We start from the raw sequence: 13,948 nt of genomic DNA, 5'->3' as shown, positions 1-13,948 counted from the left end.
TTAGGGAGCCCATTCTGGCCAGCTTGCTTTCTCCCCTCTTAACTCGTTCACTGTTTAAAAATAGAAAAGAAAAGCTAATCCAGCTGTGATGTGTGCCTGTGTCTGTACATCCCAGATTCTCCTCTCGCTGCTTCCATTCCTATAAATAACATCTGCATAACTTTGAAAGGCATTCTGTGCTGTATTGCCATTGTTGCTTGTTTTTGAGGGTTTTTTTCTGGGCTTCTGCAAGGACCAAACTGTGTTTCATACGCTGGCTATCGTGGTTCTCACTGACTGTAGGTTTCCTATTTCCATGCAGCCCTACACTTAGCCTTCCTTAATTTGCATTGTGTTATATCTGGACTTGCATGATCTCTTACTGGCTCCCTCCTGCTTCTTGGGTATGACTGTTCTGTTTGACCATTAACTTGGGGGCGGCGTAGTTCATAGCTGCAAGCAGGATGAGGTTCAGTCCCTAGCATCTCCAGGTAAAGTATCCTAGGTGTTGAGGAAAGTTATTTCTCTGCCTAAGCCCTCGACAGTACAGTGCTGAGCCAGATGGACCCAATGGTCTGCCTCACTTATACAGCTTCATATGTTCATAGAAATTAAAATATTCTTGGTAAAGAGCAAGAACCCACTGTGAATTTCTTCTATAAAGGCTCCTTCTAACAGTAACATTCCCTTATTTTCAATGGGATTTTCATAGGCATTGTTCTGTGTGTGCAATCAACAAAGCGACCCAGAAGGATTGAAGGCGGTTAAAAAGTTTGGGCACGTGGATTTCAGCACCTATAATGTATAGTTCTTGTTGCGTTCATCCATTCTGGATCAGATCTGATGGATGCTGCATGCATAGCCTGAACCCATTCAGCCTCTGCTGCCAAACCTTTCCCTGATGTCATGATAGGCATAAGTTACCCCTATTCCAAAAAGCTCTGATATGGCGGCTTTTACAAAACAGGCAAATATAAATCACTTCATCTACACAGCCAAGTAATGACACGTTGGGGCCCCACTGTGATACACCCTTCTCTAAAGATGGTGTTTTCGTATTTGATGTTCAGCCACTGCGTTAGTCGGGAAGTCAGTTTCTAGAAGCTATTCAAAAAGGCAGATAAGTGCTCATCATCCCACACTGATTCGCCTTCTGTTAAATAGCTTCCAGTTGCTGAGCCAAGTTTGAGCCTGAAAACTGCCTTCTGTGGAAATGCTGAAGTTACAGCTGTTAGTGAGGACCAGCCGATACTTCAGCTTCACTCATGCTTTGCATGACAACTGTGCCACTGAGCTTTGCATGTATTTTGTGTTGCTTGTTAATAACTATTTTTAGAGGAGTAACAAAACTCAGAAATTTAGGCTCCCCCCTCCCGCCGCCAATTCTCTGTCTCCAAATCCTATTAACTTCTTTCTTTAAATTCTAATGGATACGATGATATGCAGATTCTGGCATGAATCTTCGTAGGTAAAAACTTTTCATTTTATTTTCACTGTTGTAAAATCCCAAGTAATTTTAGCCAACTATAAAGTCTCAGTCAACTAAAGTAGAACTGAAACTTTCTGTTAAGATTTTTTTCCCACTAACACATCTCTTTTACAAATCAACTTTTTTAGTTTTTTCTTGTTTTTGAAGCAGTGTTAATAGAACCAGTCTTCACCTAACTTCTGAAACTGTTTGACTCTTTTTTAGAGAATCCGAGTTAAAAAAAGAAATTGATGATGAGAGAACTTCTTTACAGAAATCCATCAGTATTACTAGTGCCTTGATCACAGAGAGAGATGAAGAGCTGGAAAAACTCAGAAATGAGGTACCATTTTAGAAACACCATCAACTAACCTTTGGCTTGTTCACAAAATACCCCTTTTTCCTCTTACATCCAAGCTTTTTTTGGACATGTTCTCCAAGTAGACAAATACAATATCACGAAGTTGGTATTTACTGTTTGAAGGTGTTCTGTGGAAACATAGTTAGCCTAGATATGTCAGTACAAGATCTTGCCACTGAAGGACATACTTGTTTGTTGTTTGGTTGTCTCCAGCATCTCATAGTAGGCTCTGTGCTATTTTTGTTATGACACCAGTTACCTTATATGGACCTACCTTTCATGTATTTATTGTTATGTCCCCTTTCTAGGTTTTGTTTCCTCCAATCTGTGTAAGCTTTCTTTCTCTCTCTAACTTATGCAGGTCACAGTACTTCGTGGAGAAAATGCCACTGCGAGGAGTTTGCATTCTGTAGTTCAGTCGTTGGAGTCTGATAAGTTGAAACTTGAGCTAAAAGTAAAGAATCTGGAGCAGAAGCTCAGAGAGAGCCAGACTCTGCCTCCCAGCTCTTCAGGTAAATGCAGCTCTGGTCCATTTTGCTCTATCATTGCTCTTGCAACTTGCTGAGCAATGGGTGGCTACATGCACTGGATCTCTTCAGACACAGGGATTTTTTTCAGCTGGAACGCGGTGGAACAGAGTTCCGGAACCTCTTGAAAATGGTCACATGGCTGGTGGCCCCACCCCCTGATCTCCAGACAGAGGGGAGTTGAGGGCAATCTAAACTCCCCTCTGTCTGGAGATCAGGGGGTGGGGCCACCAGCCATGTGACCATTTTCTCCTAGGGCAACCCACTGAGTTCCACCACCTCTTTTCCCAGAAAAAAAGCCCTGTTCAGACATCAGAGTTAACTAGGGATTCCACCATGCAGTGATGGCAGAAATTCTCCATCTTAACTGCCCACCACATCTAAACCCATCCTCTAAAAGAAGGAAATGATTTAACAATTAGCAATTCAACTAGGATAAGATCTCTCACTATGTTACATTGTTGACATTCTCACTGGATAATGTTTGGTTTGTGAAGCTGCCATCCTTGGGTCGGTCATTATGGAGCATCTGAACCAGCAGCAGGATATATGCCTGTCGTGCTATTGAGTGCCTTCACTCAGTTGCAGTTGTGTTCACATAAGAATTCTGTCTCTTGTAGGCATTTATAGTTTCCCAGCATGAGGGTCTCCATTTTTTAATTGGAGGTTGAATACAACCTTCCATTTTCAAAGTGGTAACTTTGCATCTGATCTGCATTGCCTTTCCAAATGGTAGAGAAAATCTTAGCACGTGTCTGCTGCACTTGATCAGAAATATGGGACATTGGAGAGTGGTAAAATCTTGCTCATTGGCAAATTGTGAGTTCTTCAAAAGACTTAGATGGGTTTAGTCTTGTGGCAACAACACAGGTTCCTGAAGTTTCTTCATACCTTTTCTCTCTTTTCCAAGCAGACGTAGCTGGTGGCACCATCCAGGATGAAAATGCCCAGGAAAGCCAGGTATGGTTTCTGACATGTTGGTTCCATGTAGCAATAGTATGTTGGCTACACGTGGCTGACTCCCACACCCATTTTTCCTTGATGAGGTGGGAGGAAGAGGAGAGTGAGAATGTAGCAATAGGGGCCATCTGAGGTGGGACACAAATCATGGTAGCGTCACATAAGGAAATGCTAGAGAGGGTAGGGCATGGCTGGAAAGGAGGCCAGCTGAGGCGCGTGAAAGAGGGTGACGTTGATGCTTCCTTGCTCCCAGCAGGAAAACACACTGGCTTTTCTGCCCGCCATCTTCCGTCCATTCTCGAACCCAAATCAGTAGACCGCTCTCAGGATCCAATAAGAACTTTATAAACAGGATTCTGAGGAGTGCAATTTTTAAGGAATCACTATACTCATCAGTTTATCATATGTAATGGTAGCGCCTTAGAATATAAAACCATTATATAAAAACCATCAGTAAATCATTCAAGTCAACTGGTCTCCTCCACAATTCAGTGAGAATGAACCTCAGCAAGTTATTGTGCTACTTGGTGATGTTGCAAATTTACCTGTGTTTGATAACTGATTAATACATTCAAGCTGCAAAGTCCAACGGTTCAGTTCCATCAGAAAGATGTAACTTCGGAAATGCCTCCCTAAAAGGGGCAAAAGAAAAGCATTTAATGGCAGATCACTTATCTTTTCTGACCTTCCTTCTTATGATATATTGTTATATCACTCAACCTCTGCTGCTGACTGCATTGTCTGAAGAATTTCTGAAGGTAAAGTTGCAAGGAACAAGGGGGCTGTGGCATGACTCAGCGCTCTAAAGATGAATCCATTGCAATGACATGCCTGTCACATGTATGTCTATGCACACACTGTGCACAAATGAATAGATTTCCAGTAGAGTGAACCTCTTCATGCTAAATAGGAAAGTCTTCAACAAATGGAGAATTTCAGCAGCCATTGATAGCTGACAGTTCAACCGCAGTCACAGAAATGTAGGCTGTTTAAAATACAGCTTTATTGAGTGAAAAACTGGGGAGGTGTGGGAGAGGGGAGAAGATCGGCGAGGATATCCAGCAGGCCTGCTTTTTGGTGACACGCTGCGTATAGACTTGATGATCGTAAGTCATGTAGTGACCATACTAACACGTGGTTTCTTTCCCTTTTGCCCTTTGCTTTCATCTGCTGCTGGGAACGCTTTCCATCAATCAGCATATGGTTTGTTTCTGCTTTCTCTGTTTTATTTTTAATTTTGTTTTTAATTGGCTGTGTCAGTTTGAATCATGTTAGTCTAGCTCAGCAAGGCAGTTTTTATTTTTCTCAACTCTTATCGAGCTACTAGAGCAGCCTCCCTCTGCAGTGGACTAAGGCAACCCAGCCAGGGCCAGCATCAGGGCCAGGCATTGCCGAGCGATCCTGTGACCTTGGAAAGGCTGGCCACTATTCGTTAGCAGGAGCAGCTGGAGCCTGGCCTCATTGTCTGGGTGATGACGGTGGTGATGACGCTGGGCCTCCTGAAAGAGCAGGCACAGCCCCATCCTCCCTCCCTCCCTCCAGCATTCATACCACTCTCATAGGTGGAGGTGGAGGCGCTGGCTGCTCCTCCAGTCCCTCTTCCTTCCCCCCTCTGCCGCGTAGTTGAGAGCAAGAGGAGCAGTGAGTGCTGCTGGGTGGTACTCCCTACTGTTCTGTCTTCCACCCAGCTCAGCAGTGATGGTGCTAAGAGCAACGGCCACCAATCCATGGGAGGGGGCAGCCAAATGAGCAGTGGCTGCTACCTTTGTTGGCAGCGGCGGTTCATTCACCTGGGCAGAGGAGCGTGAAGCAACGGGAAAGAGGAACAGCTGCTGCCGTTTGCTTGCCTGGCCACTCTAGCAGTTTCACAGCTGTGCCTTGGAGGCAGCCTGCTGGACAGCATCTGGCACCAACCTTGACCCTAGCAAAGGTTGAAATCAGCCGTACTCTGGTCATGCTTACTAATCCAAGCGCTCAGGCACCTGAGGTGGTAGTACTAAAGTTTTGTGAACATTATCAAACCAGCTGTTAGATGTTCAACTACCAGCACAATTGTTTAGGAAATCAGTCAAAATCGTCTTCAGTTTGTTTTTGCCTTGCTACTGCTGTAAGAGGATGGAGCCATTGAATTTAGAATCTGAGAGGGGGAGTGGCCATTTAGAAGAGGTTTGTGCGAAACGTCCCATCTACCTGCTCACATATGGGCCTTCAACCTGCCTCACAGTTGGCCTGTTTTTGTGTGCTTCTGTGGGCAGTTGCCAGATAGGAAAGAGTTTTTGGTCCCAGACCAAAATGTGCTTGTTTCAGATAACTGCTGTCCCAAAAAACAGAAGTTCTGGTATGACAATTTGCATTTGCATGTTGTTCTGGAATTAGGCTGTTTAATACTGAAAAGTGCACATTGTGTCTGCCTTTGGCACAAATAACTAAATCAGCAGAGTTTGTTTTTCTTTGGTTGCCAGTTCCTGCTTGCAAATTGCTTCTGCTGATGTTTTCTACTAAGGCTTCATCTTAAACGTTCAGAGTTTTTACTCCTGTCTCATTTTTCTCCTGTCTTCAAACCCTTTAGATCGACTTCCTTAATTCTGTAATAGTAGACCTTCAAAGGAAAAATGAAGAACTGAAATTGAAAGTGGAAATGATGTCTGAAGCTGCTCTCAATGGCAATGAGGAAGAAGTTATTAACTACGACAGGTATTTTGATATTAGTTGGGCATCTTGGTTGCCTTCCACATTCAGGCTATTCAGTCAGCCTGCACAAGATGCCGGCCACAAACTCCTTCAGTAGGAAATAGCAGGAGAGTGTTCTAGTCCACTGTCCTATTAAATTGGTTTTCAGGCTTTCTGCCACCAGGGAACTTTCCGTGGTAAGTATAGCTGTATTTAGGCCATGTCAGGCCAGCATTGTGGACAGTACTATTCCTCTACATTCCCCCACCCTGTGAATGGGGAGGTTGGAAATAGCTGTTTGGCGTGAGAACAAAGGAGACTTTGACCTTTCAAAGATGCAAGGAGGTAACTTTGTTCATGACTGTAAGGTTGGAGACGAGCTCTTTAAAAACAAAAAATGTCTGAAGCCTTAGTATTAATTTCAGGCAACATGTATCTCCAGTAAAGATTAATATAGCCAAAGAAAATTTTAAAACCTGCAGAGAGGTTAGAGGTCCCTGGTTTGCAATTAGCAGTAATTACATGGGGGAGGGTTGGTAGAAAATACAGTGTTTTCTTTAATGTTCAGGTTTAGTTTAGTTGATTTTTAGCTCGGCCTCCCTGCAAGTGGGCCCACGGTGGGGTACAACAATAGTAAAAATACACAGGATAAGCAATAAAAACAACCATCTCAAAAGAGTGTAACTTTCAGAGTTAAAAATCAAGAATATGGATTCCAACATCCCAAGATGGGGCCCCTTCACGCTTCCCTGCCAACCAAACATAAAAAGGGGGGTGCAAGTTGATATTGCACTCTAACATCGCATGCGTGGGGAGCAATCACTATACAGAGGACTATATAGTCCCCCCGCTGGCAGGAGACCAGTAGGAAGGCTCGTTGATGGACCTAATGCCAGTCTCAACCATGTGCCTGGCAGAACATCTCTGTCTTGCTGGCTCGCCAAAAAGATACGAGATCTTGGTGGGCCCAAGTATCCTCCGACAGAGAGTTCCACCAGGTTGGGGCCAGGACCGAAAATGCCCTGGTCCTGGTCGAGGCTAGCCGATCTTAATTGTGTGTGTATCTTAACTGATCCACAAGGTAGCAAAACCTTTCGACCTTTTTTCAAGCATTTGGATTCCTTGTAGTCTTTCACTAGAATTCCATGACTATTTTTGGCAATAAATTGTGATTATAAACAGGGAGGCAGGGCCATGGAAGCACCACAAGAAAATGAACTTGTCTCACTTTGATCTTGGCAGTGAGGAAGAAAACCATGCTAAGAAAAAGCCTCGCCTTTTCTGTGACATTTGCGACTGTTTCGATCTTCATGACACCGAAGATTGTCCAACACAAGCACAGGCACCGGATGAGCCTCCACATTCAACTTACCATGGCAGCCGAAAAGAAGAGCGCCCCTATTGTGAAATCTGCGAGGTATTTGGGCACTGGACGACAAATTGCAATGACGACGAGACCTTCTGATGCAGCAGAGGACCAGGGGAAGCAAGGCTGGTTCTCTGCACGTTTGTCAGCATCCACCACCAGCATTCAAGGGTGCTGGCTTCCAAGAAAAATAGGGCAGCAGCCCTTACCCCAACCTCTTTATAACCAACCAACTTAACAGAAATATTTTCATCGACAATTACAAAATATTTTTATTCTGCCTTTTTGAATAAATAATTTTATTAGGCAGGTTTCTTTCCCACCTCTTGGGTTTGCATCTTTTTGGAAGGGGAAGCTTCCCTTTCACAACATTTGCTTACAGGAAACGAGAACACTTGGTTTCAACTTATTTAAAGACCTTTAAAAATTATGCAGTTTATTTTCATATTTGCACTAAGCTCTTAAAACTGCGTTTGTATGTTTTTTAGATTTTTGTAAGGCTTTTGACACTGGAATTGGTTGACAAAGGGGCTCTTTTTTAATTTTCATCCGCTCAGTTATCTCTTGATCAAAGAATTTGTAAACTCTGGTGCGCTACCTAGAGATCTGTAGTGCCTTTTTCAGCAAGATTTCTTAACAGTGTGAAATATTGTTTAAGCAAAATGTCATGAAACAGGTAAGCATACATGCTACTGTTGGGAGACTTTTTTATACAGAAACTTCTATGCTGTGCACATTGATGGAAAATCCCTTTTCAGGTTCTTCTTTCTGCTCCTGTAAAGTTGTACATACAAATATATATAAGAAAAGGATTATATTTTGGAAAACTTTCCTATTGTCCTCAGTGTTTCGATTCATCTGAATGGACCTCTTTGTGCACACCACAGTAACTTTATTTAATGACTTAGCCTCAATCTTGGGAGATTTTTTTATTGGCTTCCTGAGTGTGTGTGGGTGTGTATGAGTGTGATTAATAAAAAAAATCTTCCAGCAAATATGTATCCTGTAACAGGTTTTTATTAAAAGTCCATTCAGAAATCAAGTCTTCTTTGATGAATAATTTATTTATTTCCCCACCCTTTTCTGGGTCTGAATTTTGTTTCAGATGAATGTAAAACAGAAAATTCAGTATTGAGTAAATCTTGAATTTTTTAAGAGACTATAACTTCACAAGAAAAAAACTAATGGAACACATGGTTATGGGTGGAGTGCTGCCTTGCCGACTGTAAAATATATGTAGTTCCTGATGAGATTACTCTGTCATGGAGTTGCTATGTGTGCTACTTAACATGAGTAAAGGTGATACCACATAAGTTGGTTTTAAATCTCTTTTTGAATGTCTCAAAGCATAAATGTAAAAAAAGATAAGCTATCTCTATTGCTCTCTGTACATTATAGAGAATTTAACTCTTGTATAACTGCGTGTATATAGATAAATATATATATATATATATATGTATATGCCTTTGGTGTATTTTTTCTCCAGATTACAGACAATATTTGGCACATGAGTATGAGGTCAATCTTATGTGATTTGTTTGAAATTTGGAGTAATGAATGTATTATGGTGATAGAAACAGCAGGGAAATCAGTATTAAACTTAATCCGTGTGTACTGTATCTTTAATAAAATGGTTATTCTCTTGGCACAAGTGTTGTCTTCTTCCTTTGCCTCAAAGACATTAAAAACAGAGTGGTCTGAGAAACAGAACGATTTGATCAAACCAGAGACGCGCATGAGAAAACAAATTTGGCAAGGGCTCTTGCTTCAGACCTGCCCCACTTAAGTATTTATTATTTAAGTATGTATTATTTTTTTAAAACAGCTTTTGTAATGGGCAGGGCTTTTTTCTGGGAAAAGAGGTGGTGGAACTCAGTGGGTTGCCCTCGGAGAAAATAGTCACATGGCCGGTGGCCCCGCCCCCTGATCTCCAGACAGAGGGGAGTTTAGATTCCCCTCCGCGCCACTCAGCGGCGCAGAGGGCAATCTAAACTCCCCTCTGTCCGGAGATCAGGGGGTGGGGCCACCAGCCATGTGACCATTTTCAAAAGGTTCCGGAACTCTGTTCCCCCTGAAAAAAAGCCCTGGTAATGGGTGACATTTCCATTTAAAGGATGACAGCTTCTTTTCAGAATAGGAAAAATCTGGAGGGTTTTTTTCCTAAGATGACCTGGGGGGAAGTGGTAATGCTCCAGACTCCATCAACCTGACTCATGATTCCTCCAGCTCAGGGTGAATTTTCGGGATCAGAACCATACGCTTAAGTGGTCCTAAAACAAATCCTGTTAGCTTCCATGGCTCTGAATATGGCAGGATAACTTAATTAACATATTCCATTGTCATTTAAGATGGACCTAAGAACTAAATTTGTATGCTTCTGACAATAATTCAAGAGAGATTACCCTTGAGATTTGGTAACAAGGTTACAGAAGGTTCAATTAGTTGTGAGGACATCAATTGTTCTCCGTTTCTGTGAGACACCGTCTGGAAAGATGCCAGCCCACCCAACAAGGGAGCCTAGCTCTGCCCCTGCCTCTCAGTTTTGAGGTTGCTGTTCTTGGTCTTTTCTGATCACGTTATCTGAAAAAAATCTAGAGGGAGTAATTCTTAAAACGGGGGCCGTCTTGCCTCTGGCTGAAATTTGCATGTTCTGTGGTGTAGGGGAGGAACTAACCCAAGGGATACACAGGATGCCCAGCAACAAACAGAACAAGTATCTGCTCCAGCGGTTTGTCCCTTGCTCTAAATCAACCTGTAGTACAGTGTTGGAAGAATGTGGCAAGCTCCAAGAACCTGCTTTTCCCCCTTATCTTGAAAGGAATTCCATGACAGTTGCAGAAAACACACTCTAAATACTTACAGTGATTTATACTAGAATAAAAATGAACAAAGGCCCCTTTCCTACCCTCAAGTACATCAGGCAAACAGTTGAATAGTGGGAGAACCATCAGGTAAGGAACTTCTTAATCCAAATTGTTTGGACGTTGTCTTACTGTTTATTTGCTTTATTTATAGTCCCCCTTTCTCACTAAGACTCGAGGCAGATTAGTGAAAAGCAACAGGATGCAACATTTACTAAGCAATATAACAAGACTGGTGGTGGAGGAAAGTGCCATCAAGCTGTAGCTGATTTATAGCGACCCCTGCTGGGGTTTTCAACGCAAGAGACTAACACAGGTGGTTTGTCTTTGCCTGCCTCTTCATAGCAACCTTGGTCTTCCCTGGAGGTCCCCCATCACTAACCAAGGCCCACTTGGCTTGGCTTCCAAGATCAGATGAGATTGGGCTTGTTTGGACTATCCAGGTCATAATAGGACTAGGATTATAGAAATCTGAAAAGGCATAAAAGGCAAAGAAACGTTATTTCTCAGCAACCATTGCATCCGCTAGCTCACGACTGTCCCAATTGTTGAAGATATCTCAACATCTTCTAACCTCTAAATCTGAACCTTTACAGTCTCAAGAACAGACAATTAGCTGTGAGACCTTTGCAAAGTTTTTCACTGACAAAATAACAGGAATACACCCTGATCTGGATGCCAGCTGTAATACAGACAAGATGGAGAAAATGCTTAATACACCACCTAGCTCACATATGGCCTGCCTTGAACTAGTTACAATGTCTGATCCTAACAAGACCCTGATATCTATGAAAGTCACTACTTGTGCATTGGATCCTTGCCCATCTTGGCTGTTAAAATCAAGTAAGGACCACATAAGCGAACCACTGAGGTCTACTGTAAATCAATTGCTAACTCAGAGCACCTTCCCCCCAGCCACTCAAAACGGGCAGTTGTAAACTTGCATTTATATACCCTATTGAAATGTCCTTGATATCGACTGTACTAATCTCACACTATGTATTCCACCTTGAGTCTCGGTGAGAAAGGTAGACTATAAATGACATAAATAAATGTTACCCCACGGATCCCCAGCGTGGTGCCCTTGGGCACAATTGTGCCTGCTGATACTTTTCTTGGAGCTCACCAAGTGCTTATAGAAAGTGGGTGGGGCTTTTGCAAAGCATGGCTCTAATTGGCCATTGGAGTATTTTTTTGGCTGTGTAGATTGCTAAAAACATTGCTTTGGCAGAAACTGCTTCCACAGCAGAAGGATCTTCACTCCAAAGAAGACCAGGGTTACAGAGGCAGGCGATGGCAAACCACCTGTTAGTCTCTTGCCATGAAAACCCCACCAGGGGGGATCGCCATATATCAGCTATGACTTGAAGGCACTCTTCACCGGCATCTTAAAGACCAACTAGATCTCCAGGAGTAGAAAAGTGCATGAGTCCAGTAGCACCGATAAGACTAACAAAATTTGTGGTAGGATATGAGCTTTTGTGAGTCACAGCTCACTTCTTCAGATAGAAAAGAGCAAGAGTCCAGTAGCACCTATAAAACTAACAAAATTTGTGGTAGGAAATGAGTTTTCGTGAGTCACTGCTCACTTCATCAGATAGAAAAGGCTATGAGTCCAATAGCACCTATAAGACTAACAAAATTTGTGGTAGGATATGAGCTTTCGTGAGTCACTGCTCATTTCTTTAGATACCAGCAGAAAAGAGCAAGAGACCAGTAGCACATATATGACTAACAAAAATTTGTGGAAGGATATGAGCTTTTATGAATCACTGCTCTCTTCTTCAGATAGAAAATAGCACGAGTCCAGTAGTACCAATAAAACTAACAAAATTTGTGGTAAGATATTTTCGTGAGTCAAAGCTCACTTCTTCAGATACCAGTAGAAAAGAGCAGTAGCACCTATAAGACTAACAAAATTTGTGGTAGGGATCTTGAGCTTTCGTGAGTTACTGTTCATTTCTTCAGACAGAAAAGAGCAGGAGTCCAGTAGCAACGATAAGACTTAACAGCATTTGTGGTAGGGTAGGAGCTTTCGTGGCTCACAGCTCACTTCTTCAAATGGCACCTAAGCCCCCAGTGCTCTCCCATCCCCCCAAAGGGGAACGAACGGGGGTTGCCAACCTCCAGGAGGCGCCTAAAGATCTCGTCCAGTAGAAAGGGGGCCATAAAATGCATTCCCAAAGGAAAAAGTGGCGCCCTTCCCTCGAGTCTCGCGGGTCTCCGCGCCAGCCGCACTCCTCCTCATTCCCCGCCGCCGCCCGTTCTCCGTGCCGCTCCCTCACGACGGCCCTCCGCGCAAGGCCGCGGCCGCCCCTTCCTTCTCTCACATGACCGAGGCGGCCCGGCCTTCCCCCCGCCTGGCCTGGCTCTGAGGGCGGCGAGAAGGCAGCGGGAGCGCCGCGCTCCGCTCGCTCGTTCTCTCGGCCGGCCATGGCGGCCCACCTGAGCTCGGGACGGGTCAACCTGACGACGCTGCGGGAGGCCGGCCGGAGGGAGCTGCGCGAGTTCCTCGACAAGTGCGCCGGATCGAAGGTCAGGGCCCGTCGCAGTAGGCCGCATCCCGGCCCCGCTGAGGCGGCAGCCCGCCCCGGAGGCCGCCTCGGACGGGGAGGGGAGGCGCACCCTCGGCCCGCTTTCCGCCTTTCCTCCGAAGGGTCTTGTGGCTCTTCTTAAGCCAAGCGGGGTGGGAAGAAAGGGGGCTCCCCTGGCCCTCTGCCCTAGCCCAGCCTATGAGGCCCATGAGGCTGCGGTTGTTGCCAACCTCCAGGTGACAGCTGGAGAACTCCCGGAATCACAATTCACAATTGATCTTTTGGCCAGAGAGCTCAGGTCCCCTAGATAAAATGGCTTCTTCGGAGGCTGAATCGGTGGCATTTTAATTTATACCCCGCTGAGGTCCCTCTCCTCCTCAAACCCACCCTTCCCAGAGACCACCCTCAAATCTCCAGGTATTTCCCAACCTGGAGCTGGTAACCCTATAAACAGTCACCAACCTCTAGGTGACAGCTGGCGATCTCCTGCAATTACAAGTGATCTCCAAGCCACACAGATCAGTTCACCTGGAAAAAATGGCTGCTTCAGAGGTTGGATCTGTGGCATAATATTTATTTATTATTTTATTATACCCCGCTGAGGTCCCTCTCCTCCCCAAACCCACCCTTCCCAGAGACCACCCTCAAATCTCCAGAAATTTCCCAACCTGGAGCTGGTAACCCCTATGTTACCAACCTCCAGGGGACAGCTGGAGATCTCCCACAATTGCAAGTGATCTCCAAGCCACAGAGATCAGTTCCCCTGGGGAAAAAATTGGCTATTTCGACAGCTGAGTCTGTGGCATTATGATTTATACTCTGCTGAGCTCCCTCTCCTCCCCAAACCCACCCTCCCCAGAGACCACCTTCAAATCTCTAGAAATTTCCCAGCTTAGAGTTGGCAACCTCCCAGGTGGGAGTCCTGGGCACGCCCCTCCTCATATAGTGAAGGTCATGCACACCCATCCCTTCCACCCACTTTTGGACTGCCACTCAAATTTCTAAAATTTTGTGGTGAGGAAAAGGGATCTGTTGGCTTTTAAGGTAGCACAAAGTTGCTTTGGGTTCCCTTTTGGCAAGTTTGTAGGGCAGGGGAGATCCTGCAGTGTTGCACTGTGCTTAGAATGGAGGTCTAGGGTGACCCAGATTCAAATCCCCTTCCACCATAAAGCTCATTGCATGATCTTGGGCCGGTCATTCTCTTCCCTAACCTTTTTTACAG

General features: G+C 44.4%; 2 protein-coding genes across 12 annotated transcripts in view; both read left to right on the top strand.

Annotated features, from left to right (window-relative positions):
- CLIP1 (CAP-Gly domain containing linker protein 1) overlaps positions 1–8,976 on the top strand; it is an 85,263-nt gene extending 76,287 nt beyond the window's left edge. For 9 of the 11 annotated variants that reach the window (XM_054995895.1, XM_054995901.1, XM_054995894.1 and 6 more), the window contains 5 exons: positions 1,673–1,790; positions 2,170–2,320; positions 3,246–3,295; positions 5,865–5,989; positions 7,208–8,976. In XM_054995895.1, coding sequence (XP_054851870.1) covers positions 1,673–1,790; positions 2,170–2,320; positions 3,246–3,295; positions 5,865–5,989; positions 7,208–7,430 — 667 coding nt within the window. In that variant the 3' untranslated portion in view covers positions 7,431–8,976. The remainder of the gene's footprint in view (positions 1–1,672; positions 1,791–2,169; positions 2,321–3,245; positions 3,296–5,864; positions 5,990–7,207) is intronic. The other 2 variants (XM_054995898.1, XM_054995896.1) reach the window with 1 other exon arrangement.
- Positions 8,977–11,923: 2,947 nt separating this feature from the next.
- The window catches only part of VPS33A (VPS33A core subunit of CORVET and HOPS complexes), a 22,132-nt gene continuing 20,107 nt past the window's right edge, over positions 11,924–13,948 (top strand). Inside the window, exon 1 of the mRNA XM_054996710.1 lies at positions 11,924–12,727. Within this exon, the coding sequence (XP_054852685.1) occupies positions 12,626–12,727 (102 nt within the window). The 5' untranslated portion in view covers positions 11,924–12,625. The remainder of the gene's footprint in view (positions 12,728–13,948) is intronic.

Source organism: Eublepharis macularius, chromosome 13 (assembly GCF_028583425.1).
Source record: "Eublepharis macularius isolate TG4126 chromosome 13, MPM_Emac_v1.0, whole genome shotgun sequence".
NCBI classification, from domain to species: domain Eukaryota; kingdom Metazoa; phylum Chordata; class Lepidosauria; order Squamata; family Eublepharidae; genus Eublepharis; species Eublepharis macularius.
Note: the sequence above shows the minus strand (reverse complement) of the source record. Positions and strands in the feature narration are given on the sequence as shown.